This window comes from Stegodyphus dumicola, chromosome 5 (genome assembly GCF_044657685.1).
Source record: "Stegodyphus dumicola isolate Sdum_Otavi_A_Nest chromosome 5, ASM4465768v1".
Taxonomy (NCBI): domain Eukaryota; kingdom Metazoa; phylum Arthropoda; class Arachnida; order Araneae; family Eresidae; genus Stegodyphus; species Stegodyphus dumicola.
In genome coordinates this window covers 210687431-210714523 of record NC_140772.1, presented here as the reverse complement: position 1 = coordinate 210714523, position 27093 = coordinate 210687431, and the positions used below count along the sequence as shown (strand labels likewise).

The 27093-nt window shown below is 33.8% G+C and overlaps 1 protein-coding gene across 2 annotated transcripts in view; it reads left to right on the top strand.

Moving 5' to 3' along the window:
• The window catches only part of Oat (Ornithine aminotransferase precursor), a 51538-nt gene extending 28847 nt beyond the window's left edge, over nt 1-22691 (top strand). For both annotated transcript variants that reach the window (XM_035368312.2, XM_035368313.2), the window contains exons 3-9: nt 428-652; nt 5772-5995; nt 8191-8363; nt 15478-15556; nt 16425-16538; nt 19749-19887; nt 22480-22691. In XM_035368312.2, the coding sequence (XP_035224203.1) occupies nt 428-652; nt 5772-5995; nt 8191-8363; nt 15478-15556; nt 16425-16538; nt 19749-19887; nt 22480-22634 (1109 nt within the window). In that variant the 3' untranslated portion in view covers nt 22635-22691. The remainder of the gene's footprint in view (nt 1-427; nt 653-5771; nt 5996-8190; nt 8364-15477; nt 15557-16424; nt 16539-19748; nt 19888-22479) is intronic.
• Nucleotides 22692-27093: the final 4402 nt, after the last annotated feature.

Sequence of the window (27093 nt, the reverse complement as noted above, 5' to 3'; positions counted from 1 at the left end):
CGCCACGAAAAATTCTCTTCAGAATTCCTTTTAAAGCAGTTTTATAATTTTTTGAAGGAAAAGAGTATTTTATTCTGTCCTTACGTACAGATATCATGCAAAAACATCGTTAAATTGCATTCGATAGCGATCAAAATGGATATTTTCGTTGAAATATGCTGCCTGAAACTTTTCGCGATTACAATACTTCCTTTTTACTTCGTACAAGGAAGTAAAAAGGTTTATGGTTTCAATTGCTTTCTGCTGTAATACAAAACAAGAGGACCATCGATTACTTCCTGTTATTACCAAAAAAAAAAAAAAGTTTGATACCCCCTCTGAAAATAAAATTTTTCCTTACTTCCTAACAGATGTGTCTAATTTTCTTGTTAAATAATAGTTTCTTGTTAAACATTTTATTTTAATTCAGTCATTTTACTTTCCTCAGGCGTTTCTGTGTGGGATGTAGAAGGCAAACATTATTTTGATTTCTTAAGTGCCTATAGTGCTGTCAATCAAGGCCATTGCCATCCAAAAATTCTTGAAGCTCTTCATGCGCAATCGGATGTTGTCACTCTTACCTCAAGAGCGTTCTACACATCAGTGCTCGGAGAATACGAGGAGTATATCACAAAGAAATTTGGTTATGACAAAGTTCTTCCAATGAATACTGGTAAGATAAGAATTTTTATGATTTCTTAAACGATTTTATTATTGCATGCAAATAGCTAGTTATGAAAGTTTCATTATTTTCTATGAATCGTTTTAATAGAATTTTGTACCTATGAGTATTTGTTTTTGTGAATTTGTACCTTTTCAGTAATTCAATCGCGAAAAAACGCACTTGAGACTTAAAATAAGAATTTAAGAACACAAGAACTTAAAACACGCAGTACATTCAAAATGAGAAAGGAAAATATAGAAATTAAAAACTTACTAAATTATGTGATTCAAATCTTATGTATTGCAACAACTTAAACTGCTATGACACTTTGAATTTCAGAAGGGGCCCTTGCTTTTACAATTGCATTTATTTTGTGCAATACTTCCTTATGCAATGATAGCGTGTACATACACTCCTCTCTTTTCGACCTACACCAGAGCATACCTGTGATTGTCGACATACACCGGTGAGGGTCCGAATGTACAAGAATGTAATGCAATATTCGATCTTTCACCGATGTGTTTAGTGAATGTTGAGGTTCTCCGGTGAAAGTCGAAATCTCCAATTTCGGTCTTTCACGGTAACATATACATACAGATTTTTCATTATTTAATTTTTTCTTTTAAATAATACTTCGTGATAATATTTGGTGTCAAGAACTTTAAAAGTGATTTGGACACAAAAGTGATACGGAGAAAAAGTGTGTTTTGATACTAATAGCACCTTTTCTGCTGCTTAAAAAAAGTTCGGAAAGGTTTTAGATTTTTACGGCTGCCTAGAAGTGTTTGTTGAGGTTTTTTACGGTCGCGCTGGGCTCACAGGCTGCTATTTCGCTCAACCCCTGCTAACAATTTTTTTCCTCATTTTAGCTTTATTATTAAGCATCATTCTCTTCGCACTTACACCATATGCAATTCAATTACAAAAATTACAAAAATTTTAAACTCGGCATACATTTAGAATTCCCAATTCTCGATTAAGTGTTTTCATACACTTGTCTGTCCCCCCTCCTTTTTTTGTCTTTTTATTAATAATGTTTTGTGTTTTTACTTTATACTTAAATATCACGTTCTTGGCGCTGCATAAAAGTTCGATTCAACAATAAAATCACAAATTATTTTAAAATAACGTATTTTTAGAATTCCCGATAGACAGTCTCACGCGCTGGAAATAAAATTCAGTGTTGCCATTGCTCGCTTTAAAATCGTTGGCTTTGTTAATCAAAAATTCGTTAAAGTTTTACAAAATATGAAATAGATTCGAAATCAAAATTCGGGCTTCCAGGTACACACGTTTGGATGAAGGACTGCGTTATTCAAAATTCTTAAGTCTCTAGGTACTGTTTTTTCACAGGACGAGAAAAATGCATACATTCATGCAGATTCTTCATTATTTAATTCTTTTAAATATAATACAGGGCAATAACATTTGCTAATAAAAATATAAAAAGTGATACGCCGTTTATAGTGATTCAACACATGCCGTTTCGAGACCAATATCCCGTTCAGGACTAACATGCCTTTTGGACTAAAAAAATATGTAATGTCAATCTATGAAAATATTGAGCATTTTTAATTGAATAGATCATGAATTAAAAGCATTTTCATTATTTAAATCAATCCGATTCCAGAGTAAGAAACGAATATTTTAACGAACTGCAATTATTGCTTTCAGGTAGCTTAATTTATTCACCGACACAGACAGATTCGATTTGAAGGATAAATATTTTACATACTGCCAAATGGCCACAGACTCGAATGAAAAGTGAAACGACTCGTGTATAGCGATTCGTCACAAAATCCGATTTAGAGACTAATACCCCGTTTGAGCTTTAAAAATAAAATTTAAAAAAATAAATAAATCTGAATGTTTTCAGATTTTAAATTACGTCCAAAGGGGCGTTTTTTTAACATTTTGTGTGTTATCTTTATTTATTAAATATAATGTTCTTTGCACTTAAACCATAAAATTCAGTTCAAGGACAATATCGCAAAATAATCTTAAATTGAGAATATCTTGAGAATTTCCGATACACAATCTCGCGCGCTGGAGATAAAAATGTTCTTTCTGTACAACGTTGCCATTGCTCGCTTTGAATTCCTTGAGTTTGTTAATAAAAAATTCGTTAGTTATAAAAAATATTAAATCGATTATAAGACAAATTTCAAATTTGGGCCACCAGGTGCCCATAATCGCAGTAGGATTACGTCATTTAAAATTGGATGGCTCTAGGTACCATTGTTTTATTACAATGCGAAAAACATACATACGTTTATGCAGATTCTTCATTATTTAATTTCTTCAAATATAATACAGGGCGATAATATTTGGTGGCAAAAGTTTAAAAAGTGAAACGGACATTCAGAGAGATTCAACGTAAAATTGCAAAACGGAAAACAATAGTCCCTCGGGGACAAAGCCCCTTTGGACTAATAAAAAAAACCGGAATATAACAGTCTCTCTCTTGCTTAAAACCCATACCGTCCGGATAGCCGACAGCATTAAGCTGGTAGTTTAATTTTAGGTCTGATTTCTTCTAAAAAGGCTACTGCTGTTTTCCGTCAATTTCTTCTCTGATTGGCTGACTGATTAATGATTTGAGCTTCTAATTAACACATTGCCCACCAGCGGCCGAGCGGTAAAGTCGCTGAACACTGGTAGTTCGGTCCGAGGTTCGAATCCCGCGAACGGGCTGGCTGCATAGGCGTTTTCGTGGTTTTCCCCATGTGTAACGTGTATACGAGCCAGTTTCCCTTAGAAAGTCCTCCACGAAAGGCATCCCTCCCCTTAGGCAGATAGCCCTCGTGTGCTTTGCCATAATTAAATACACACACACTAATTAACACATTATAAGATACTTCCTGTAGCAAGAACTAGGTGAAAGATTTGGCTTATAATAAATAAAATATATTATAATAAATAAAATATATTTAAATACATATTCAGTTTTTAATCTGTTGTTTTTAAGAGGTCGCGCATTTTTAAAATGTCAGAAATTTAACACAATTTAAAACAACGTGGCTTATGATCGTGAAATTTCGAATGCTTATTTAGATTATTCTGAATATTGTGTTTGTTAATTTATTATATTTCCCAGATTTTAAATCAAATACATATTAAAATACTGTCTTCGTCATTATAAAATTGTAATGCACACTGCGCGTAGCGTCAACAAAGAATGAATCACTAATTTCAGCTGTAATTGTTCCCAAATTAATGTATAATTAAACTGACGTATTTTGAAAAATAATCGAATTATACTTATTTAATTTTTTTGAGACTCCAAAATGGAGTTTTTTTTTTCCCTCAGAATAAAACTAAAGGTAATTTCTGAAAATTTAATAATTTAATAGGTAAGGTTTATAAAATCTTTCAAAAGATTTTGACCAAAGAGAAAGATGACCAAAGTTTCGGAGCAATTATACTCGCAAACAATTTATAAAGAAACAGAAGTATATTTACAAGCTAGTTTGTACATATGGATTAATTATGTATTCAAACTGCATTTACACGTGAACGATCATAATTGAGACAATGAAAACGACGAGTGGAAGTTTTCATGATTTGAAATTTATGGTTCCAAAAGTTTCTGTTTGGTGCACAATAATTCACCATTTTATATAAATACAGTGTTTATACAATTAATCAAAATTTCTTAAAATTCTAAATCGACCAAAACATAATTATACTGGCAAACAGGGGCATCACATTTTTATTAAATCTTAATTGAAAAATGAAACTTCCTAGAAATCTTGCAAGTTCATTTAAATTCTTTAAATGAATAATATGTAGCTAAAATGCGTTACTAAGTTAAATTTTGCCATGATTGCTATCATTCGCATAAAACTGTATACAGAAGCATTTTGTATACAGTTCATGGGGAAGCTGAAGAATTTGCTGATGAGCAAATGGTTGGTTGGTTGGTTGATTGATTATGGCAAAGCACACTAGGGCTACCTGCCTATGGTGAGGGATGCTGGCACACCCCCAGTTACTTATAGGGAGCACGTTATATAAGGGGAAACACTACAAAAATCCTGCAGCCAGCCCTTTCGTCTGGAATCGAACCTAAATCAGAACTACTAGTGTTCAGTGATTTTACCGCTGAGCCACTGGTGGGCGAACAGTAGATGTAAACAAACCATCTGGTTCTTCAAATGATAAAAATCGTTTAATCTTTTCATGATCACTTAGGTTCTCAAGCGAATTTTGACACAGGGTTTGATTTAAAGTACTTGTAAGAAATGGAATTTTAATATAAAATCATGAACAGTCGATTTTTTGTTTATTTACAGTACGTGATACCTTAACTTTGAGAATATGAAAATTTACTTCTTTCAGCGTAAAACAGTATATTAAAAATAATTTGAAATTTAATTTTTCAGATTTTAACTTTGCTCTTAAGATGTCTTAAAATAATTTTCTTGCAGTTTAAACGTTTAAAAAGTGGAGAAAAAAATCAAAATTAAATTTTTGTAACAACGGAGATAAACTAGCTACTTCACTGGCCTAGCTTAGATACTAATTATCTAATATGTAAACAAAAACCGTAACACTTCAGATTTCAAGAACCAATTTTGCTGTAATGCATACCAAATACAACGCCAAAAATGTTTAATTTTCTTTCCTGAATTAGAATGCAGGAATGATGCCATCTTTTAAAAGGTGATCTTTACCACTGAATTTAAAACAAACCTTGGCAGGGTAATTTACTCCATTTTACTACTATATATATAAAGTATTAAACACTTTCTAGGAAACCCAAATTGAATGTATATTTTATAGCATCCTGAACGAGAGTCCTACGCTTTTAGATAGTCATCCACGCGACCTATCAATATCCAGTTCCTAGAACTGTTTCCATTCCACCTAGATAAAATTTTGTAATTTAGCTTTACAGTACTCTGGATATTTAAATTAAGTTTTATAATTAATGCATAGTGTGGAATGTGATGCAAAAGTTAGATCGGAAGAGATACACTGCTCCCGACATATATTAATATTGAAGGTCCTGCCATCATTTCAATAATCTTTAATACTATGCTTGTATTTAAGGCACTTATTATTTAATTACAAAATTCCATTTATATTTCGTGCGAGAGTTCAGGTATATGCCATCCTTTTCTAGGTGTGGAAGCTGGTGAAACGGCATGCAAATTGGCAAGAAAATGGGGTTATGAAGTGAAAGGTATCGAGAAAAACAAGGCTAAAATTGTTTTTGCTGAAGGAAACTTTTGGGGACGAACTTTAGCCGCTATTTCCAGTTCGACTGATCCAACCAGTTATAGTGGCTTTGGACCTTTCATGCCTGGCTTTGAAATAGTGCCTTACAATGACTTGAACGCTTTAGAGGTAAGAGTTAATTTCGCCGCGAAAAGAATAGTTAAATTACCATTAGACAAAAACGTAATTTTGTTTAGATATTTACTATTAGCTTCCAACACCGTAAGCAAACTTTAAAAGTACGGGCTCTGTTTTTTTACTGTAGTCTGTCATCTTACATGATGAATCCACTTGCGTCCTTCACATGTTAATCAAACAACATTTACGTACTTCGCACCAGTATTTCCCGACCAGTGTGACGTGACGCATTCCTAGACATTCCTAGAAATCTTCTGAAGATAAGTCTTCAAATCTAAATATACGTTTCATGAAATGGATGTTCAACCTTTCAGAGTTTCTGGGCTCATTATCTTGACCAAAAATATGGCAAGCGAATACAGAATTTAATGTTGATTATCGACTGCAATATAGCCAATATTAATATTGCACTTGATGGTAAAACTGTGTTTTATTTTTAATGGGAACGATATTAATTAGGAAAAAAATATAGACTTAATATTTTTAACATTGAGCCTGTTTCTTTTTTTTTTTTTTTTTTTTTTCCCTTTAACAGTGCCAGATGTATTGACTTTGATGGATGTGATAGGGACTGCGAAGCGTATGGTATTCTTTTTTTTTTTTTTTTACTGATAAAACGTTCCTCGCAAAAGGCACTGAAATCCGCCCCCCCCGAAAAAAACAAAGGGTCGGTTATGGGACGAAATGTATCTAGAGTACTTTTCCAATCAGCATTTTAGAAAAAGTTTCTGAAAAATTTTTTAATTATCATTTTTATAAATTAATTCGTCTTCATCAAAAGGAAATAATTTGATTCTTTCACCCTTAAATTTCAATCGTGGTGATCTTGTTTTTTAAAAGATACTTTTCTCAAGGCATTCAGAAAGTAAGCTTCCCTTTAAAGTGGATTCTTCCGCGATCGTTTTCGCCTTACTAATTGATTTTGGGTGAAGGTTCTGATTGATAAAGCAATAATAGTAAAGACCTTCAAGAAAACGGGTATATCTAATGCTCATGATGATTCTGGAGGCTATCGCACGCGGGAAACAGACTGGCAGGGGATGAAGACATTTGCAATGGTGACAATGACTTGCTGACAACACAGAATGCAGTTCCAGCAGCATTAAAAGTTTTGACATCTTAGATGAGGAACTGTTAGAGAAGCCATTGAAAGCGACAGGATTACTGTAGCACAGAAGTGAGCAAAAGCCAGCCGCAGCCAAAGAGTTTTAAAGTATTTGCACCGCGGACCGCCGGTGCCCACCCATGTATTTGTACAGCACCCATTCGCGCTGCAGCAGGACTGGTGGACAACTTTGGGTTCCTTGTAATTTGTGTTAAAACTGGATATTTTCTTACCATATGAATTATTTCCAAGAGTTTTAGAGAGATGAGAATAAAGTGTTGTTTTAAACCTTGCCTTGCAGCAAGAATCTAGATTTTTATGGTAACTGGCTATGGGAAATGGCATACAGAAGACGCCGCTTAATGCGATTGCGGTGGCTGTTATCATTAGGGGATAGTTATCGAATTGCCGAAGTCCCGCGATCACATCATTTATTGTGATAACTGAGTAACTCCCCCCCAAAAAATGACGGTGTTCCCGAGCAAGTGGCAGAACTCTGCGTTGCAAGTTAAGCTGTGGTATCATGATGGTCTAGTTATCCAGGCGCACTACTATTGTTTGATATTTTACCAGATTTCTTGTGCTACAGGTGCATTCATGAAATAGTGAAACAGAAAAATCCAAATTTTGTGTTTCCTAAATGTTATGGCACGTCTCACTACACCTATTGTTCAGACTTGTTGAAAGTCTCTTAAATCTGCCACCTACGTTGAAATCTGCAGTCTGAAATTTTGCCGTCTGCACTATGAAATCAGCTCTTTAAATTTCCATAGATAAACTATTTTGGGGGGGAGGGGAACTAGGAACGAAATCCCACAATGTATTCCGAAGTCAAGCAGTCAGTTTTCCCCACTTCAATGTGTGTGCTTTCAGGGGAGGGGGGAAGAGAAGGAGAAAAGAGACTAATAATACATAAAACATTCACTTTGTTTTCACTGTAAATGATTTACGAACTATCCCTTTACATTGTTTCTTAAAAGCGTCAAGTAATGTTACGCGCAATATTTTTATCATTGTGTATTAATTTATAATATATCAAGTCAATCTGATAATATTATTGTACTTGTATTCATTTTTAAAGGAACGTTTGAAAGACAAAAATGTCTGCGCATTCATGGTGGAACCAATTCAAGGAGAAGCTGGAGTAGTAATACCTGACAGTGGTTATCTGAAAAGCGTGAAACAATTGTGTGAAAAGTACAACGTTCTTTGGATAGCTGATGAGGTTCAGACTGGATTATGTCGTACTGGAAAGTAAGTCAGCCAAGTTTGGAGATTTTCTGAATGGAAAAATTACAAAATATGAGTCTAGCCTTCCACTCTTAAGGTTAATATGATTTAGCCAAAAATATTAGTCCAAGGAATACTCAGAGTATGTTTAATCTCCAGTTTCAAGCGTTCTCGATCCTGAGAGTATATAAAACATTTCCTCTAGGCAAACTGTATATGTGTGAACAGCGCCTTGTATTTAAAGAATTTCCATTCTGTGAAAAAAATAGCCAAACATATTGATATTTCTTTTTTGACGTTTTGTGTACTGAATTAATATCGGGGCAAATCAGTTTGTTTTTGACTAATAAACATGTTGACATTTTAACCTCATTAGAAAGAAGACTTCTTCTAAAGTATTGCGCTTGTTCTGTGAGTTTTAACTTTTCCTAAATTAAATACTTTTTCAAATTACTCTCATTTCCAATTACAACTGATTTTCGAAAATACATTTTTCAATGGAAGAAGGTTGGGAAAATTAATGTTGTGTATGTGGAAGTTATAAATGTAAGATTTGAAAGGAAATTCTAAATTTCTGAAGTCAAATTGTTATTATGGCAAAATATGTCAGAATTTAATGCTTTAATGCGGATTGTTGAATAGAATTTTGATAACTTTATTAATAAAAAAATTCTGTTGCGACTGATGCTGAAACTTTCTTTGCGTTTCTCAGCCAGTCTGGTATCCCATATAATAATCCCCACAAGCACTTGTTCTTACTATCAGAAATATTTAAAAATCTGCGTTATAGAAATTATAATTTTAAAAGTGCAATTAATGTTTTTATTTGGAAGAAAGCAGATTTAGTATATTTTAAGGAATAAACATATCTTTAAAATATTTTCTTCATATTTCTTACTTTACTTATAACATTTTCGCTTAATATTTCCCTGTGACGATAAGAAAAAATATTACCAAAAGAGAAATAAACATTTCGTTGTAAGCCGTTTGTGTTTTCATTACAAGCATTTAAATTAATGCCAAAATTTTATATTAGAAAAAAGAAAAGAAAAAAAAGAAGCACCTGTAAAAGTTATTACTGCTTAGATTTGTAGAAAAGGTTCTAAATTTGAGTTAATTGTTTTGCTGTTCCGGCATGTTTTTTACAAATTTAGATGAACAAAATATGCAGACAAACAAAATATGCAGAACATTTGAAAGCACTAGAAAATATCCAGTTGTTTCATTTAATTATGCTTTTGAATTTGTGGATGGCAGTAATTTAAAATGGAATTCTAAGTTTTAAAACTTTTGTTTTGGAAAACAGGTAAGGTGTTATTTTTATGTATTTAAAAATAGAGAATTTTTAATATTCTAGTAAATACAATCTGTCTAATCTAGTTATTGTTTACTTTAATTATTATTTAGTGTTGCTTTAATTATTATTTTCATCGTTAGCAATGACATCAGCGTCTTAGTTAATGATTCATAAAGAGGAAAATAAGAAAAATTGTGGTGTGGCGGGGACGCACTCAGCTGATCAGTGTTTACAAGTAATGTTTTCGAAAATGAGAGTAATCAAAAACAATTTGAGTAAGCAGTCAAAAATTTTTTGTTTTCTTTGTGCGCTCGACGAGTTTACATTGTGCTCTTTGTGTGCTCGACGAGCAGTCGAAAAGTTGAGCCCTCTCGGTGCGCTCAACACCGTTGTCAACATATAAAAATTATTATTAGGGACAGATGTTGTTTTTACATGTGGCTTTATTGAAAATACCAGTCCAAGCATATAAAACAGCTCAAGTATCGCACATGAACAATGATAAACAATAAAAAAGAACAAACATTTATAAAGAATAATATAATCAGAATAAAGGAACATGGCAACAAAGTGTAAAAAGTTAAAAATTTAAACAACAAGGAAAGGAACATAAGGAGATGTAGTCTTTGCAAGGAGTTCGTGAAAGCTTTGGCATTCCAATATAGTTTACTTCTCACCACATTTCTGAGACTCTTTATCTAGTTCTGGGCATATAAATATGTCTCTTTAGGGGGCTTTTGACAAAACTTTTCCATGTGTCTTGAATACTAGCCCAGGATTTGCCTGTTGCTTTTGCTGCCTGGTCAGATTTAAGAGTATTCATTAATTTCTCAAAAATATGCTTTTTAAGTGACTTTTTAAGTGGATGTGGTTTGCTGTCTTGTAGAGCAAGTGTTCATCTCTTGGCTAATGAGTCTGCTTTTTCGTTACCGTCAATACCTACGTGTGAAGTGATCCATTGAAAAAAGATTGTTTTGTTGTCTTTATAAAGAAAGTTCAAGATTTGTCTTATTTCCGAGATGATCTGTGTCATGATTTATAATTACAGCCTGGATGGCTGCTTTGGAATCGACTAGAATAACTGCTTTAGAGAAACTCGATCTTTATCTTGAGGTTTTCCAGAACCAATGAGATTGTAAGGATCTCTGCATCAAAATTCGACATGAAGGGTCCCACAGGAGTTCATTGGGAAAAAAGTTGATCTATTTGAGACAGATAATTGGGGACTGAAATCAAGGGTTGAATGTTGGACAGGGCACAGATTCATTGGTTAGTCATTTTAATTTAAAGCATTATTCGATTCGTTACACAATCTGGGGCTTTCTAGTCATTTATAAGTGATGAATATTATAATTATGAAAAAATATTATTACATGTTGCCATGCTGTCGCTTTCTCCAGAATTACTTTCGTCATTTTCACCTTCTATAAAATTAGACTAAATTTAAAATTGATTTCTTTTTTTCAATTTCTCGAAACAATTTCCTCATTATGCCCGCAATGACTTCCGTTTTTTGTTTAATACATTTAAATGTATGCGTGTGTATAAAAAAGGCCTCTCCGAAGTATAATTTCTAAAAGTTCTAATTAGCTCAAAATTGTCTAGTTCCTGCAATTTTTTTCATCATGGAATTCTCAACATCGCGTCAATTTTTTGATAAGCTGTTGAATATTTTCTAGCTCGCTCGGTTGTTGGCAGTGTGTTTACTCTTATGTAAAATAACAGGTCCTGCTTTAACATATCTGCTCCCTGTCTGATCAAGCTGGTGAATATTTAAAGTCGGCAACAGCTCATAAACTAATGGTGCGATCTGTCTAAAATAAATATACAGTAGAACTCCAGTTTTTAATCTGCCTGGTCTGCAAGTTTCCTATTTATGGTTGGATCAGCATTCTGCGCAATATCCACACATAAGATCTATCCTTAAAAAGTTTCGAGTTAGTAAAGCTACACTTCACCCCTTAATTTCTCGAAACGGTGTTCTTCCAATAGATAACGAGTTGCTTTATTTATAAAACTGTATTGCGTCCTATACTATGTTATGCCTGCCCGGTTTGGGAATATTCATGCAAATCATATAGGAAAAAGTTACAGCAGACACAAAATTGTGTCCTAAGACAGATCACCAACTCTCCCTGGTACATTCGAAATTAAAAACTTCGTGATGAATTAGGCATTGAACTGAAATATTTTTATTGCCGGCTTGCCCGGAATTTTTATGCTAACCTCGCAAGTATCAACAATCCTGTTATAAGGGTCTACGATTGTAATGTAAATCACCCAAATAATTGTAAACGGCCTAGTACTCATATTAGTACTTAGTACTCATATTGTTTAATTTGTCTTACTTTACTTGTACTGTACTTTATGACTTATTCTATGATTTTTAAGTGCACCAGTTGACTCACACTATCTGTACTGTATGTATATATGAATGTATGTATTTTATGCACTTAGGTTAAAGCCAGCTCTTTTCCCCTTTCTCAGCTCTCCCAGATGGCATTTTCAGGTCTTTATTGGAACTGGGCGCACACTTTATTTCTGCTAGAATATCATATTATACATTTACTTAAAAATGTGATCATAAGTTATAGAAAAAAATTATTATGTCTTATGTTAGTTACTCATGACAGCATTCGAAACAACCTACGTGTTCAAGAAGGGGTAGGGTTCTTGACCCAGGCGCCCTGGTGTTACACTGCTTCTAAGTGCAACCATTCTGCACAATCAAAATTCTTGCTCTTCATGACGGACTCAACATTCTACGTGTATGTACGGTCAATGCATCAGGCCAGTTTCATTATCTGTATGTGCATACATACACACATTCATATGCATATATTGCATGCATGAACACATCCATCCATTCATCCATACATGCATACGTATATTTCTGAATCCGATCCCGACAACAGAAGAGTACCAAAATTTCAATAACCATTGCTAAATATTTAAACTCCTGTGTATATTAGGATATATATATGTAAATCATTTTGGAACTGTCATGTGAAATACTGACTAATGAATTGTTTTGTTTCTTCATCAAGTGTTGTCATCAATCACTCCAAATCCACGAACCCGTAGAACGGAACAATATATCATTTGCAAATCACCAGTTTAGTTATTTTGCATCAAGATACATCCATATCACAACTTTTATAGGAAACAAAACAAAACAAACAAACAAACAAAAAAAAAACTTTGATTCTAATGCCTAAGGGCTTTTAATGCATAACTGGATCTACCTTAAAGGCTGAAATAATTCAGGTCTGTCAAGAATATTCTTTCCTGTAAATTTTTGTTTTAGCAATTCGTTAACTGATCTGGGATGATGAGTGTTTTTTATGAATTTATATACTTTGTCATGCCTAATTTTGAGGCATAAAAATGCTACTATTCTGCAGACTTCGTATAGTAGCTATCACAATATTTCCGACTGGAAATTCCCACCGCTCATTACAATTTTGCACTTGCAAATTTCCCGAGGTTGTTTCAGGTCCACCAGCGGCCGACCGATAAAGACTCTTGAAACATTGGTAGTTGGTCTGGGGTTCGAATCCTGACGAACGGGCTGGCTGCATGGTTGTGGTTTTCTCCATGTGTAATGTGAATGCGAACCAGTCTCTCAGTTAAACCCAGGGAAATTTCTGGATAGTAAATGTCTTAATTTTATACAAACTGTGTTTAATGTATTTGAAACGATCATAGGAAAAATGTTAAAAAATATAAATTTCAGAAATTTATTTAAACTGCTGCATGTAATTTTACACTTGAATCTTCTTAGTGCTGTACAGCGTAATTCGCAGAGAACTTTACTCAGAAGAAGCGATGTAATTTTAAAAGGGAAAGACTTCAAACGGAAATTTGGACGCAAAGCGCTTGTGTCTTCACAGTCATATCGATATTGAAATTTTTGAAAATAATCCCTATTCGTAGCGTAACAGATAAATTCTTTGCTGCATTTAATAAAAAGTTGACTATAATTCACCATGACGATATTGCTTCAGCCGTCTGTGTGATGTTTTCCAGCTGTTAAATACTCTTAGGCTTATTGCAGTATGCTTTCAAGTGACCTCCAGAATAAGTAAGAATTGTAAACCTGGAGAACTCTGCGGACAAAACCTTTGGACGTAACACTTCGAGAGCCGAAGAGACGTTAAATCTCAAACATACTGGCTTTAGAAGTGTGGTAAGTTTGAAGCTCTCTTGGAAGAAATCATTCTCTAGTTTATCAACTTGTTAGTTCGCGAACTACGAGTACATTAAAATACTGAGAAACATTTCTGTGTTTCAACCTGTTCAAAGAAAAGGGTCTGATAATCTGATTTCATGAAAAGCGTCTGGTGTCCTAGTCTTTTAGATGCATTCTTTTGTTGAGAATGGCATGAGGATTCTTACTTGCGGTATCCGTGTATTGTGACTTCACATAGCAAAGATGGAACCAGGCGTTGCTCGTGAGTGACGTAATATCCAATAAGTCTATATTCTTACTGAGAAATTCTTTAAATCATTGGCAATAATGAATCAGTTTCGAGATATATGACGATGCTTGTTCCAAAAGAAAATGTAATTCAATGTGATTTTCATTTACGCAGCTAATTGGCAAATGTAAATGGCAGTCGCGTTATTTCAGACAGTTTACACGTGGATATCTTGGAAGCTTTTAACAAACTGTGTTTTACAAATTATTTGATGACATTATACTCCTGAATGAATCGCTGTATTAGTTGCTATCTTCAGTACTGTTAACAACAAGGCTTCCTGATTTACATTTTTTCTTCAAGCTCTGAAATGATAGGCTTCGCTTGTGGTTCTCTAGAAACTTTGAATAATAAACATGTTCTCAGCAATCATTAATCCTAGCGTGCAGTCGATGGTTCTTTTTTTCATTCCATTACGGCAAACTACACAAGGACTATCTTCCTAAGGGAAGGAATGCCTCCATAGAAGACTTTCTAAGGGAAACTGGCTGGTATCTACGTCACACATGAGGAAAATCACGAAAACAACCATGCAGCTAACCAATTAGCTTAAATTCAAACTCAGGTCGGGTCGAAGAACCAGTGTTCAGCAATATTACTGTTCGACTGCTAGTGGGCTCTTGCAACCGATGGATAAAGAAAATTGCGCGAAGCTGTACCTATCAGACTTCGGGCACCGAATCGGTATTAAGATGGGCGATTACTCGATAGTGCATGTATGGATGCAAATGTCAGAATGGCCGACATTTTGAGATTTTAGTTAAAATGTTTTTCCAAGACAAATTAGTCCTTTTCTGGGAGTAAGATCACCCGAATGATTAACTTTATTGTGCTTAGCACAAACGTTTTATTTTAAAACGCTGATGCTGTTGCCGTGGAACATTATTTGTGTAGAGGCTTCAGAACATTATTTGAAGTTCTTAATGGCGAAGTTTGTTAATAGATGGCATCAGCGAAAGTCGGCGTTCATATCTATTGTATTAGTTGAAGCCTCTCGATCCTGGGTCATCTGGGGCCGTGACATGCTTTGTACCGTTATGCCAAAAGCATGTTCCAAGCCGAAAGGGAAAGAAATCCGAATCCTTTTTGGCATATAAAATCACTGCAGTATCTTCATTGCGTAATTAGTTTACTTCTTTTAAATGTCTAAACTAATAAAATTGATTCCTTTGTTCTAAATTTATTTTGAAACCCGTATTTAGAATTTTCATTTTTTAATGCTTCCGATTTTGTTTTTACTTGAAATTTTATTGTAAATTCTTTGCTTGTATTCTTAAATGTACAAATACGTTAATTTTGAATTTTTTTCTACTCTAGTTTCTTATGACATTGGAGTTGATTTTAAATACCTTTATTTCAGATGGCTGTGCGTTGATCATGAAAACGTAAAACCAGATATTTTGTTGTTGGGTAAAGCACTTTCTGGAGGTGTGTATCCGGTAAGAAAATACATTTCTCATAGAATATTGTAATTTAGTTGGATCAATAGATGTTATTAATTATGTAGTTTTAGAGCTGTAAAAATAAATACATTGATTTCCAAAAATTAAGAAAAAATCACAAAATAGCGATAACTCGTTCAAAAATAAGCCAATCCTTATAAAATTTGAACATGTTGGGAAGTAGCAATTGTTGAGTAAAACTGCGATATGCAAATAAGTGACGCTGCAATCGAAATAAATCATTCTGCGAGGAGTATAAAATTTGATGTTCCAAAGGAAGCGCTGCGATACTGAGATAAGAAATCTGGGATAGCCAGTTTCTAAAAATGACCTCCAGGCATCATTTGCCCGAAGAACTGCTATAGAGAACTACTGGGAGACTAGAGGCAGGACAAAATCAGACAGAAATGGCCGTATGGCTAACTGTGAGTCCGTCTGTGGTTCATAGACTTTGGCAACAATTTCTAACCACACATTCGTCATCCTGGAGGTTCAGCCAAGGACGAGTGCTGATGACCGATAGTTGTTGTTATGCGCACGTAGGATCCTCAACTATAATACACAGAGTGTTAGGAAGTACAAGCAGACTTTAGGCCTCAAAGTGCACCTAATGAAATGTTACTGCACGTCCCAAGGAATCAGCACTTTAAGAAAAACAACAAAAGAACTTAAAGTTGAACTTGCCATGAGCTACCTGTCGAATTTCGTCTTTACCTTAATTCCATATTAGTCATACCACTCATCATACTCTAACATATAGATGAAAATAATTTCGGTAAAATCTGAGTCTCTTTGAGCACACATCCTTGTGTACTTTTAGGGACCTTGATCATTTAACTTCCTGAACTTCTATTTCGTATTACAGGTGTCTGCAGTACTAGCGAATAATCCTGTGATGCTTGTCATTAGGCCTGGAGAACATGGATCCACTTACGGTGGTAATCCACTTGCTTCTAAAGTGGCAATTGCAGCTTTGAAGGTAAGCTATTTTGTCAGTCTTGTAACCTAATTCAAAGTTGACTGTACTAGTTCTATCAGAGCGGACTCGATTTTCATGATTAAACCCAAAAATTTCCTGAAGAGGACCTGCAGCAGGTTAGTATCATTTTTACAATTTACTGGCTATGATGAAATAGGGGTATGAGCTTTGCTTCAAACTTTCCATTCGCAGAATGTGTTTTTCGATATCGGGCTATCCAGGCCATACTATCCACTGTGTCAGCGGCATTTTGTTTATTCAGTATCGGATAATCCAAAGTAATTCGGCCTCCAACAATATGAAAATTATCATATCTGTTCTCTGTCATGTTGAAGGGTAAATGCCAAAAGATGCCTAAGTTTCCTCTTGAAAGAGTTCTACAACTTTTGAAGAGTTCCTGTTGAAAGTTCCCTGTTGAAAAGTTCTATGATATGTTTATCCTGCTAATGGTGAGAATGATGAAATGTTATTATGAGGCTCATATAATGTTGTTATTACGTTTGCTTCGTAAAATGCTTTATTATGATTGCTTTGCATAATGTTATTACTAAGTAATTTGAGAATGATGAATGTACAAACTCCATATATTTTTGGAGTGACACTTCCTCTGCTTAAATATGTGACTGAACAGTATTCTTTATAAGCAATGCATTTGCGCCATCTACCCCGCCAGTTAACGAATGGTTAAAGATCTTTAAATACTGGTAGTCTTAGGTTCAAACCCAGGTGAACAGGCTGGCTTCCTATGTGTAATGTGAGTTAGAACCAGTTTCCTTAGATAGTCCTCCACGAAAGGCTTCCCTCTGCATAGGTAGATAGCCCCTTTGCACTTTTCCATGTTCAAATAATGAACCAAATCATTCGAACCATTTTTTGATCCCACTTCTCGAATCCTCTTTAAACTCAGATGTTCACTGTTTTAATATTTCTTTACATCCATTTGTACTTTATTTACATCCATTTGTACTTTATTTACGTCCGAAAATCATTGTTCCTATAGACTGTCTTTCATTAGATCGAAGAATTACAAATCCTGCGACACTAAAATAGTTTTGGAAGGCTTGTGCAGTAGTTGACAAAAGTGTCAAATCCAGTTTACAGATTGCATGAGTATTGCCAAGATGTATGAGGGTGTGCATTATGGTGATGCTTATGGATAATATTCCAGGTTTTGTTCAGGTTGGGGTCTTTTTCGTAATAGTTCTCAAAGTTTTGTTGAATTTATATCGCTTGTTATTCACAGCATGATCATTCTTGAAGAAAATCGAGGAGAATAATGCCCTTGTCATACCAAAAAGGAACCACAAGCTTCCGTGCGGATTAATAATAATAATTAATAATAAATTAACCTTTTTTATAGCATCTTACTGATATTTTTTATGAAAAATAGTTTAAAAATGCTTAGAAAAAGAAAGATAAATAACTGTATGAGGTTACCTCTATAAAAATTGCTTAGTGAATTATTAAATTATTTACTTTCACATTTGTTAATATGATATTGTTTTAAAGAAAGTTTTATTTTGTTTCCGTTTATTCTTAAAGTGTCATTAACATCTTCATGTATAGCGTGCAATCAATTTTTTGGATGTCGATTTGTTAGTTAATGACGAAAGTCAGTTACATAATATGTCAGTATGGGATTTGAAAAACGCATGTGTGCGATGTTATCGTCATGCGATCACTTGGTAAGTACTTTATTTTTTACCACGACATTTTCGACGACGTTTTTGAACCGCATTATTTTCGACCACGATGTTCTCTTTGCTTTCTTTTCTCCCACTATGTTTTGTACCACGACGTGGTAGTCTTGCGTTGCTTTCTCCACGATGTTTTCGGCTGTAACCGTTTTATGGTAGTCTTACGACTTCCATTACTTTTCAGATTGTATTGTGACCACAGTCACGTTGTGAAGAAAGGTCACAGTTAAAATAGTCATTGTTATTATAGAATAGTAAATCATCATGATCTATTGAAGAGTAGTGTTCCTGGTTGCAGATGATAGTCATCCATTGTGGTTTGTTTTTAATGCTGATTTCCCATTCTTTAAACTTTTTCATTCATGTATGCACACTGCTCTTGTCAATGCTATCATCTTTACAAGCGTTTTGTAACCTTCATAAATACCAGACAGGTTGTATCCATTTTTTGTCAGGAATTCGTCAGTAGTACGTTGTGAATAATGATTATTTTTCATATTCTGTGAAAATTTTCATTTTGCAAGTATTCTTACATAGATGAAGAGTAACTGTGATAATGTGTGGAATTTGGATGATCCATGTCAGTTACCCAAAAACTTAGACCGACTTTTTGCATTACTTTTGGTATGACCCTCGTATTTCACACCAAGAAAGGTAGAATTTTATGGATAACAAAGATCGTATAAATCTGAGGGTAAGAAACAATTCTCCAAAAATTTAAAATTTTTTTCATTTATGTTGGATGTAGAAACTTCTAGACTCTTCTTGGCATTAGAAGTACTTATATAGTAGTTATTTTTTCGAACATTGACAAGAGAAGGGTCTTATGCGCAAGAGACGGCAGATTTTATTTTTCCTAAAAGTTGGTAAAGTTTTAATTATGGAAATGGAAAGCTTACGTTATAGTTATCAAAAAAATATTTATAGATCGGTTTTAAATTATGTAGGCTTCTCATGATTATATTATTACATAAAAATATTTCGACATATAATTTATTAAAATTTTACTTAATAATTTGGAAGTGTTTGGATTTTCAATTGCATTTTTTCTTTCACTATTTACTCCATAGTTTCCTTTTAATAATTCCACATCTGCTGTTATTTCTTGATAAAAAATTTTAAGGTTTGGATCAAATGCAGCAACTTCCAATCCCTTTCTGCTGTTGAATGGAAAGCGAAATCCTTATTCGATCGTATTGATTTGTAAGACAACTACTGGTGACATCCAATGGGCAAATTGTGAACCAAATAATCCTATATTTGAAGTAAATGTTCGAAGAAAACACCAGTTTGAAAGTTATAATGGCCAATATTTATATCTATTATATTGCATAGATCTTATAAAAACACAGTGCAGAATATTTTTGCTTCTATTAGAATAAGAAATCTATATTTAGATTATCTCTTGAAATCTGTCTTTTCTTTTTAAGTTGACACCATTCTTTAAAGTTTGCTCAGATTTAAAAATCTGACTTTATTACATGTCTACAATTGGAATATGACATTTTTTCAGGTGCTCGAGGAGGAAAAATTAGCTCAAAACTCAGAAGAAATGGGAAAATTTTTGAGAGATGAGCTGAATCGGTTACCAAAGGACATCGTTGAATCTGTGAGGGGAAAGGGCCTCTTAAATGCAATAGTCATAAGCGAAAGTAAGTATGGATCGAACTTTTTAAGTATGAATCTTATTCAAAGCTATGTATCTCTGTGTATGGCTAAGAATATAACAGCATCTAAAATTCTTGTAAACTACAAAACATATATATTCTCTTCATTTTAGAAAAAATATTTTACTCATAAATTACATTATAAGAAAGTTCAGTTCACCAGTGACAAATGCACATCAAAGATTAATTTCTGAAATGAATAAAAAAGGAGAATTTCTCGTAATGCATTGTTTGATCTTTCACAACATCTTCATAAAATATGTATATTGATTAAAATCCCCGTCACTGATGCAAAAAGAATCTATTCAACTTTTTAATATCTCGTAAAGATGTTACAGACCTATGAAATAAATTTAATCGGGGGTGGTAGCCCTACATGAGTGTATATTTTCTTTTCCAAGATAAGCGTAAAGTAATTGGATCATTTGAAAATTGTGAATTTTTATTTGCCTTCTTTGTTCTCACAAAGTTCAATCTTGTTTTACTAACCTTGAATTAGGTAAGTGTTTAAAATTATCTCTAATTGAACTATGTTGAATTAAATTACCGAGTACAATCCAGATATGTTACATAAGGAATGAAATATTTTAATTAGAAGTTATAAACGCTGCTGACATATGTTCAAAACTCTAATTAACCGCGTACAACCATTTAGTAATAAAATAATTATTCTAAAACAGATCTAAAATTTGTGTCTTTAAACTGGCTTTGAGCAATATTCTCTGAAAGAAACGTTTACTGAGAAAAGAATTAGATATGATTGAACATATTACAATCTAGCTTAAAAGTATCAGTAGATGAGCCTGAAACCGATACTAGTATTGCCATGAGGGTTGTGAAAGCAGGGCTGTGGAGTCGGGAGGGAAATGACAGACTCCGACTCCTGGAATTTTAAAGACTCAGACTCCCTCAAATATATACATATATGTATGTAAACATATACACATGGGTTACAACTTATTTTTTATATGAAAGAAGTAATAGGTGCTACAGGAAAAAAATGATGGCATAGCAAATTATTTATATTAATTAGTATTTATTATGAAATATAAAAACTGGCATTAGTTATTTCTAAGAAATAGTATAGCTTTGGCAAGATCTTTGTTGGAGGGCCATAGATCCGATTTGATAAACTTCAGAGCTGAGAAAAGTCTTTCCATACTAACTTAAGTAAGAAGAAGAGCTGTTACTCTTTTAACTATCCAAAAATATTTCTCAAGCCCTAATTCATCACTGGAAGAAGATGATAGAGACTCAATTGCAATGTTTGCAGTTTGACTGTCCTGATGGGAATTCTGGGAATAATTTCATTCTTAATGAAAATTCATAGATGGCTTTATTTGCCTTTTTAATTTGTTCGTCATCCAAGAAAATTCGGTATTTTGGATCTACATATATTGAATCCAGCAAGATCTCATTGTCTAGCAAACTAGTTTCTCTTTCCTTCATTGAAGAAATGATTCCTTCTGCAATAAACCCTCCATTTCAGAGAGAACAAACATTCCATTCTTCCATTTTCGTCTCCTGTCAATTCTTCAGAGTGCAACTTTTTTGTGGCTATACACGGTGTAGAAAGAAGAGTTTCAATTCTACAAGATCATTCCACAGTGTTTCTGTTGGTGAAACATTAATGTTATCTACATCTTCTAGAAAAGTTCTTATTTTTCTAAAAACCTCTTTATCATCAAATATGTACTTCCTTATCGCCTGCTTGATCAATTATTGCTCCTTTTCCTGCTCGTTTCTTAAGAATGGCATCAATTTTGGAAGTTCTTGCTGCTATTGCTGCTTACCTAAATTTACCAGTCAGATTTGTAACTAAATGAAGTAACTAAATGAATCAGTTTAATTATTAATGGCAAATATCACATCCATCCTCCTCCATATGTTTATTTATTAATATGTCAATAAAATAGAAAATAACTATTTATTAATGTATGTAGTCCATAAATAAAAATAACTCAGCTTGTCATTTTTTTTCAATTCATTTTAATTTCATTTCAAATTCAAACTGTCCAATAAAAACCGGAGTCGACCTGTTTTTAGCGACTTCACCTCCGACTCCTTTTACCCCAAAATGTGCCCGATTCCGACTCCATGACTGCGACTCCACAGCCCTGTGTGAAAGTTATATCGTTTTACACCGTTCTTGAAATGAAAATTACAGTAATCTAACATCAGAAACGTAAGAAAAAAGGCGAGACTCAATTATGAATAGGATCAAGAGAAGGAAGTAGACTAATAAATTTATTTCCGCTACTAAAGAATGCATCTTTGTTTTCTTAAGACATAGCATTTGCACGTTTTATAGAAATCTAGAAACTTATAAAGAAAATCCGCACTTTATTTTTGCCTTAAAATGCTTGTATATCCAGCTTCTATATTTATTCTGTCTAAAATAAATGAAATTTAATCATTCTTATGGAACTTGCTTTTGATTTATTTATGAGTAATAAACATTTTTAATTTGTTTATAAGTAATTCACTTTTTATTTTTTACGTAATTCATATTTTATTTGTTTATAAGTAATTCGCATTTTTTGTTCGGATTTTAAGTATAGCACATTTTTCTTTCAGAGTATGATGCCTGGAATGTTTGTCTTCGGTTAAAAGAAAATGGACTTCTAGCTAAGCCAACCCACGAAAAAATAATTCGGTTAGCTCCACCTCTTGTAATTTCCCGGCAGGAAATGTCGCAATGCATCGAGATAATACATAAATCATTTCTATAGTTCGGTGCCATAAGCTGAAATGAAGTCGCTGTTCAAATTAAATTATTTTGCAACGTTCATGAGTGTCTTTTATTATTGCATTTCTTTTATGACTTAAGACTTCTTTTAGGGTGTTATATTTCCTGATCATGCCCACAAATTATTGCATCAAACATAAGCACCATGTTATATGCAAGTTGAGCATTAAATTCTCAGTTTGTGAAAATAAACAAATAAAAACACACTGTGTACGATAAGCAAATTCTTTACAAACTTTAATATGGTGATTAAGAACCTCTCATGTCATCAACTTGCGCGGTGTATAAAATAATTTGGCTTCGTACCTTCTGGTACGAATAAGCTCAAATTTTTATGCTCAAAATTTTGATAATTTTTAATTATCAAAATTTATCTTATCTTGATAAGATAAAATCTTAATTTGAAAAATTTACCAATAAGTAAGCTTTTAAAATCGATTCTGACTTCTGGATGCCCACTTGTCTTTCTCTCGGACCCAAAGCGTGAACACAATTTGAGATTTAAGGAAAAGCCCCCACCCACATGCCGAAGGCTTTTTTGGAAAAAATGCAATGAACTTTTGAAAGCGGGTAAATTTTTTGCTCCCGAAAATACTACAACTAGTTCTGTAGCTGGGATTTAAATACTGGAGGGGCTTCAGCTTCCCTTTAAATATGGCCATGACCATAAGTTATTACGTTGACCGTACGTATCCAACACTAATGACTTGTCTCGGAAAGATAACCTTTTCAGCGCGAAATAAAAAAAGTATGTGTGCAAAAACTGTCTACCTTTCTTCTCAACTAATCTTTCCCTATCACATTTTGCTTGACGGCTAGAATTATACCGGCAGAAGACTGTGTTCAGAGCGTGTTGGACTCTTTGTTCTCATACTTGCATATCATCTGTCAAAATTCCTCCATACTTTTCTACTGTTCATAGCATTCTGTTTATTTTCATTAGCAAAGTTATAAATATTTTAACTTTTTCATTGGTTTGCTAGAAAAAGAATGGTCTTTGTTCCAATCATCCTTGAAGATCTTCCTACATTATATTGTATATTCAGAGACTAAATTCAGCCGGTACCCGACTTTCTATTTCCAGTTATTTCTTGGTTTCTAGCTATTTCTTAGTTTATGAGTGAAATTGTTATTTCATCCAGAGCTCCAAATGAAACGAGTCCTTGTATTTTATTTAATCCTATTTACCATTAATTCAATAATAAATAATTTTTTTTGTCTCAAAATTAGGCGAAACGGCTCCTTTATCCTGGCTATAGCGGCATAATTCCGTTTTTGTTGCTGAAGAAGAGGAGCTTGTTTCATCGCCCTCAAGATCGATAGTTTTAAAAATTTAAGCCAAAATAAGTTTGTTGTCTTGAGACTAATTTTGAGTTTTACACCAGCGAACTTTTCTTCCACTTTTTATTGATCTCTTCACATTTTACTGAATTTTAGTTTTCAATATGTAATATCACAATTACTAAAATCAGGAGTGCAAAGCGATGAAAACCTTTATTTCTTGCTAAATACATGCGAAAAACAATTTACAATAAATCATCAAGCAAACATCATTGCAACACTATTCCGAGTATCGCTTCCATAATTAGCTCCCACGACGGCAATGGTTTCGGCGAGTACAGCTTTCTCAAGAAACTAAGAAATCCCGTTTTTGCAATTATGCTGTAGTTATGCTATAATGCTTTAATGCTAAATGCTTTCATAGCTATAGCATAGTTGTCAAAGCTATGCTGAATTAACTCAAAAAAGTGTATCGCATTAAAGTCTTGGAAGTAGAGTCCCAAGGAGGGAAATTTGAGGCAGGGTGAAAAAGGTGAGACTTTGTCTCAAATGAGAAATCAAAGACAAAGTCTCACAATGAGAAATCATTTCATAAATATGTTCAGTTGTCTAACAAGTGTCACTATACAATACACCATTTCTAGTGGTATTTCAATAACTTCTACACCACTCTTTGATTTCTCCCAACTTCCTTCTTAATCTCGTGGGAAGATAATGGAAGTTTTTAAAGAAAATTTTGTTTTATGTCTCCTAGTATCGAGGTAAGTTGTTTCTTATATTCTTGAATGAGTTTCTTTTCTACTTCTTTCTTAAAATTTGGTTAATGAAATTTCTTATTTCTCTGTAAAATTTCTCCTTCTCTATTTCTTGAATTTCGGAAATTTAAGGCAAATTTTTGCCTTCCAGTGGTTTATTTGGCATTTCAGACAGATTGCTTTCTTTTCTTTCTGAAATTTAAAAGTAAGTTAAATGTAGCTTCGTTCACTTGCTTTCTGAAATTTAAAAATGTAAGTTAAATGTAGCTTCGTTCACTTGAGGGAACGGGGTTCTTTAAAATAACCAAACTGGTAGTGTCCGAAGTATTGGCATCTGAAGCATATCCTTGGATGTCTACCGGACTTGAATTTACAAATACGAATTTGCAGTGCAGAGAGAGTTTTAACTTCGTAAGTTATCAGTCTTTCATCGTTTCGAGCAACTTCCCTTAAGACTATGAGAAATTTGTCTATTGTGCCTTATTTCCTTTTATAAAATTGCTTCACCTTGAAAACAGACAATTTTAAATTCTGCTAGTCTTGCGTAAAGTCCTTTTCAAAGGTACTGGTAGTCCGTTGAAAACTGTTTTGATTGGAACTTCATGAGAACGCTGAACTATATATCGTTGGTGTCTCTTTTCATGAGTCATAATTTCAAAGATCGTTTCCTTTTAGGAGTCAAGGTTGGGCGAGCATTAGAATTTCAAATCAAAACTTCAAGATTTCACAGAACATAGAAATAACATTTATTAACAATAAACTTATATTACTTCCTATAGCGGTGATGATGGTCAAGCATCAAATAATGACATGCGTCGTTCTTCATGTTCAAGCGTCAAGTGGAATATTTTTTTATCGTCGCGCATCAAGAGCGTCACCTATCTACCGAAAAGACGGAACATACTCCGCCCCGATGAACATTGGTTCATTACAACATTGTTATAAAGATCTTCAATTTTAAATTTAAACAAGTTTCCCAAACATTCAACAGTATATCATATAAAATTAAAATGATTAATGACAAATTTAAATTGAATAACAACATTAAATTTAGCACAAAATTTTACAAATAAAACATACTTACAGTCTCTAGAAGGAAAACAAAATTATGAAACTGCTAAATTACCATAATCCACAATTGTGGTCCATTCTCTGAATCTGAAACATAATTGAATTAATAATAATAAAGACACAAATTATGAATATACAATTAATGTTTTTTTTTTTAGTCTTATTCACTCAATGGTAAGCGGGAAAGTTTATGTATAGGACGCTTCATTTCGCCCAATAAAGTTTTTAGTTTCACAACACGAACTTTTTCATCAGCACCAGGATATAGTTCAATTACTCGTCCAAGTCGCCACTTTAATGAAGGCAAATTTTCGTCCGTTATCAAGACTAAGTCATTGAGGGCTAAATTTAGTTTATCCCTGAACCATTTGGTACACCCTTGTAATTGTGAAAGATAATCTCTAGACCAACGTTTCCAAAAGCTCTGGAAAATTTGCTGTGTCAATTTCCATCTTTCAGCAGGGGTTAGCTTATTATTTGTAAGATCAGGTTCAGGAATTGCTGTTAATGTAGACCCAATTAGGAAATGTCCAGGTGTTAAAGGATTAAAATCTTCAGGGTCAGATGAGATGGAAACTATTGGCCTGGAATTCAAACACGCCTCGATTTGGGTAATTAAGGTGGGAAATTCTTCGTATGTCAGAGAACCTGGGTCCCAATAGTTCGCTTTAAGTGAATCTTCATTTGTTTCACTCCAGCCTCCCAAAGGCCTCCAAAGTGAGGGGCAGCAGGAGGATTGAAGATCCATTGAATATTTTCACCGCTCAGGTAGTTTTGAAATGCTTCTTCAGAGAAAAGTGTAGCTTTGTATCTTCTTAATTCTCGATCAGCCCCAACAAAGTTGGCTCCTCTATCGGAAAAGATTTTCTTGGGTTTTCCTCTGCGTGACAAAAGTCTTTTCAGAGATGCTAGGAATGCTTTAGTTGTTAGATCACTGACTACTTCTAGGTGAATGGCCTTTGTGGTGAAGCATATGTAAAGGCAAACGTAACATTTATATCTCGTTCCTCATCTTCCTTTCCTAGCTTTAATTAAAAAGGGGCCTGCAAAATCTAGTCCTGTATTCGAGAAGGTTCTATCCGGCAATACGCGAGAAGCAGGTAGGTCGCCCATTATCTGAATGGATGTGCTTGTTCGATTTTTAAAACATTTTATACATTTCCAAATTATTTTTCTTACAATTTCTCGGCCATTAACGATCCAATATTTCTGTCGCAGAGCAGGTAATGTTAATGTGGCTCCTCCGTGAAGGTTCACTTCGTGAAAGTGTTTGACTATCAATTCAGTATTTTGGTGACTTTTGGGAAGAATGATTGGATACTTTGTGTTTTCTGA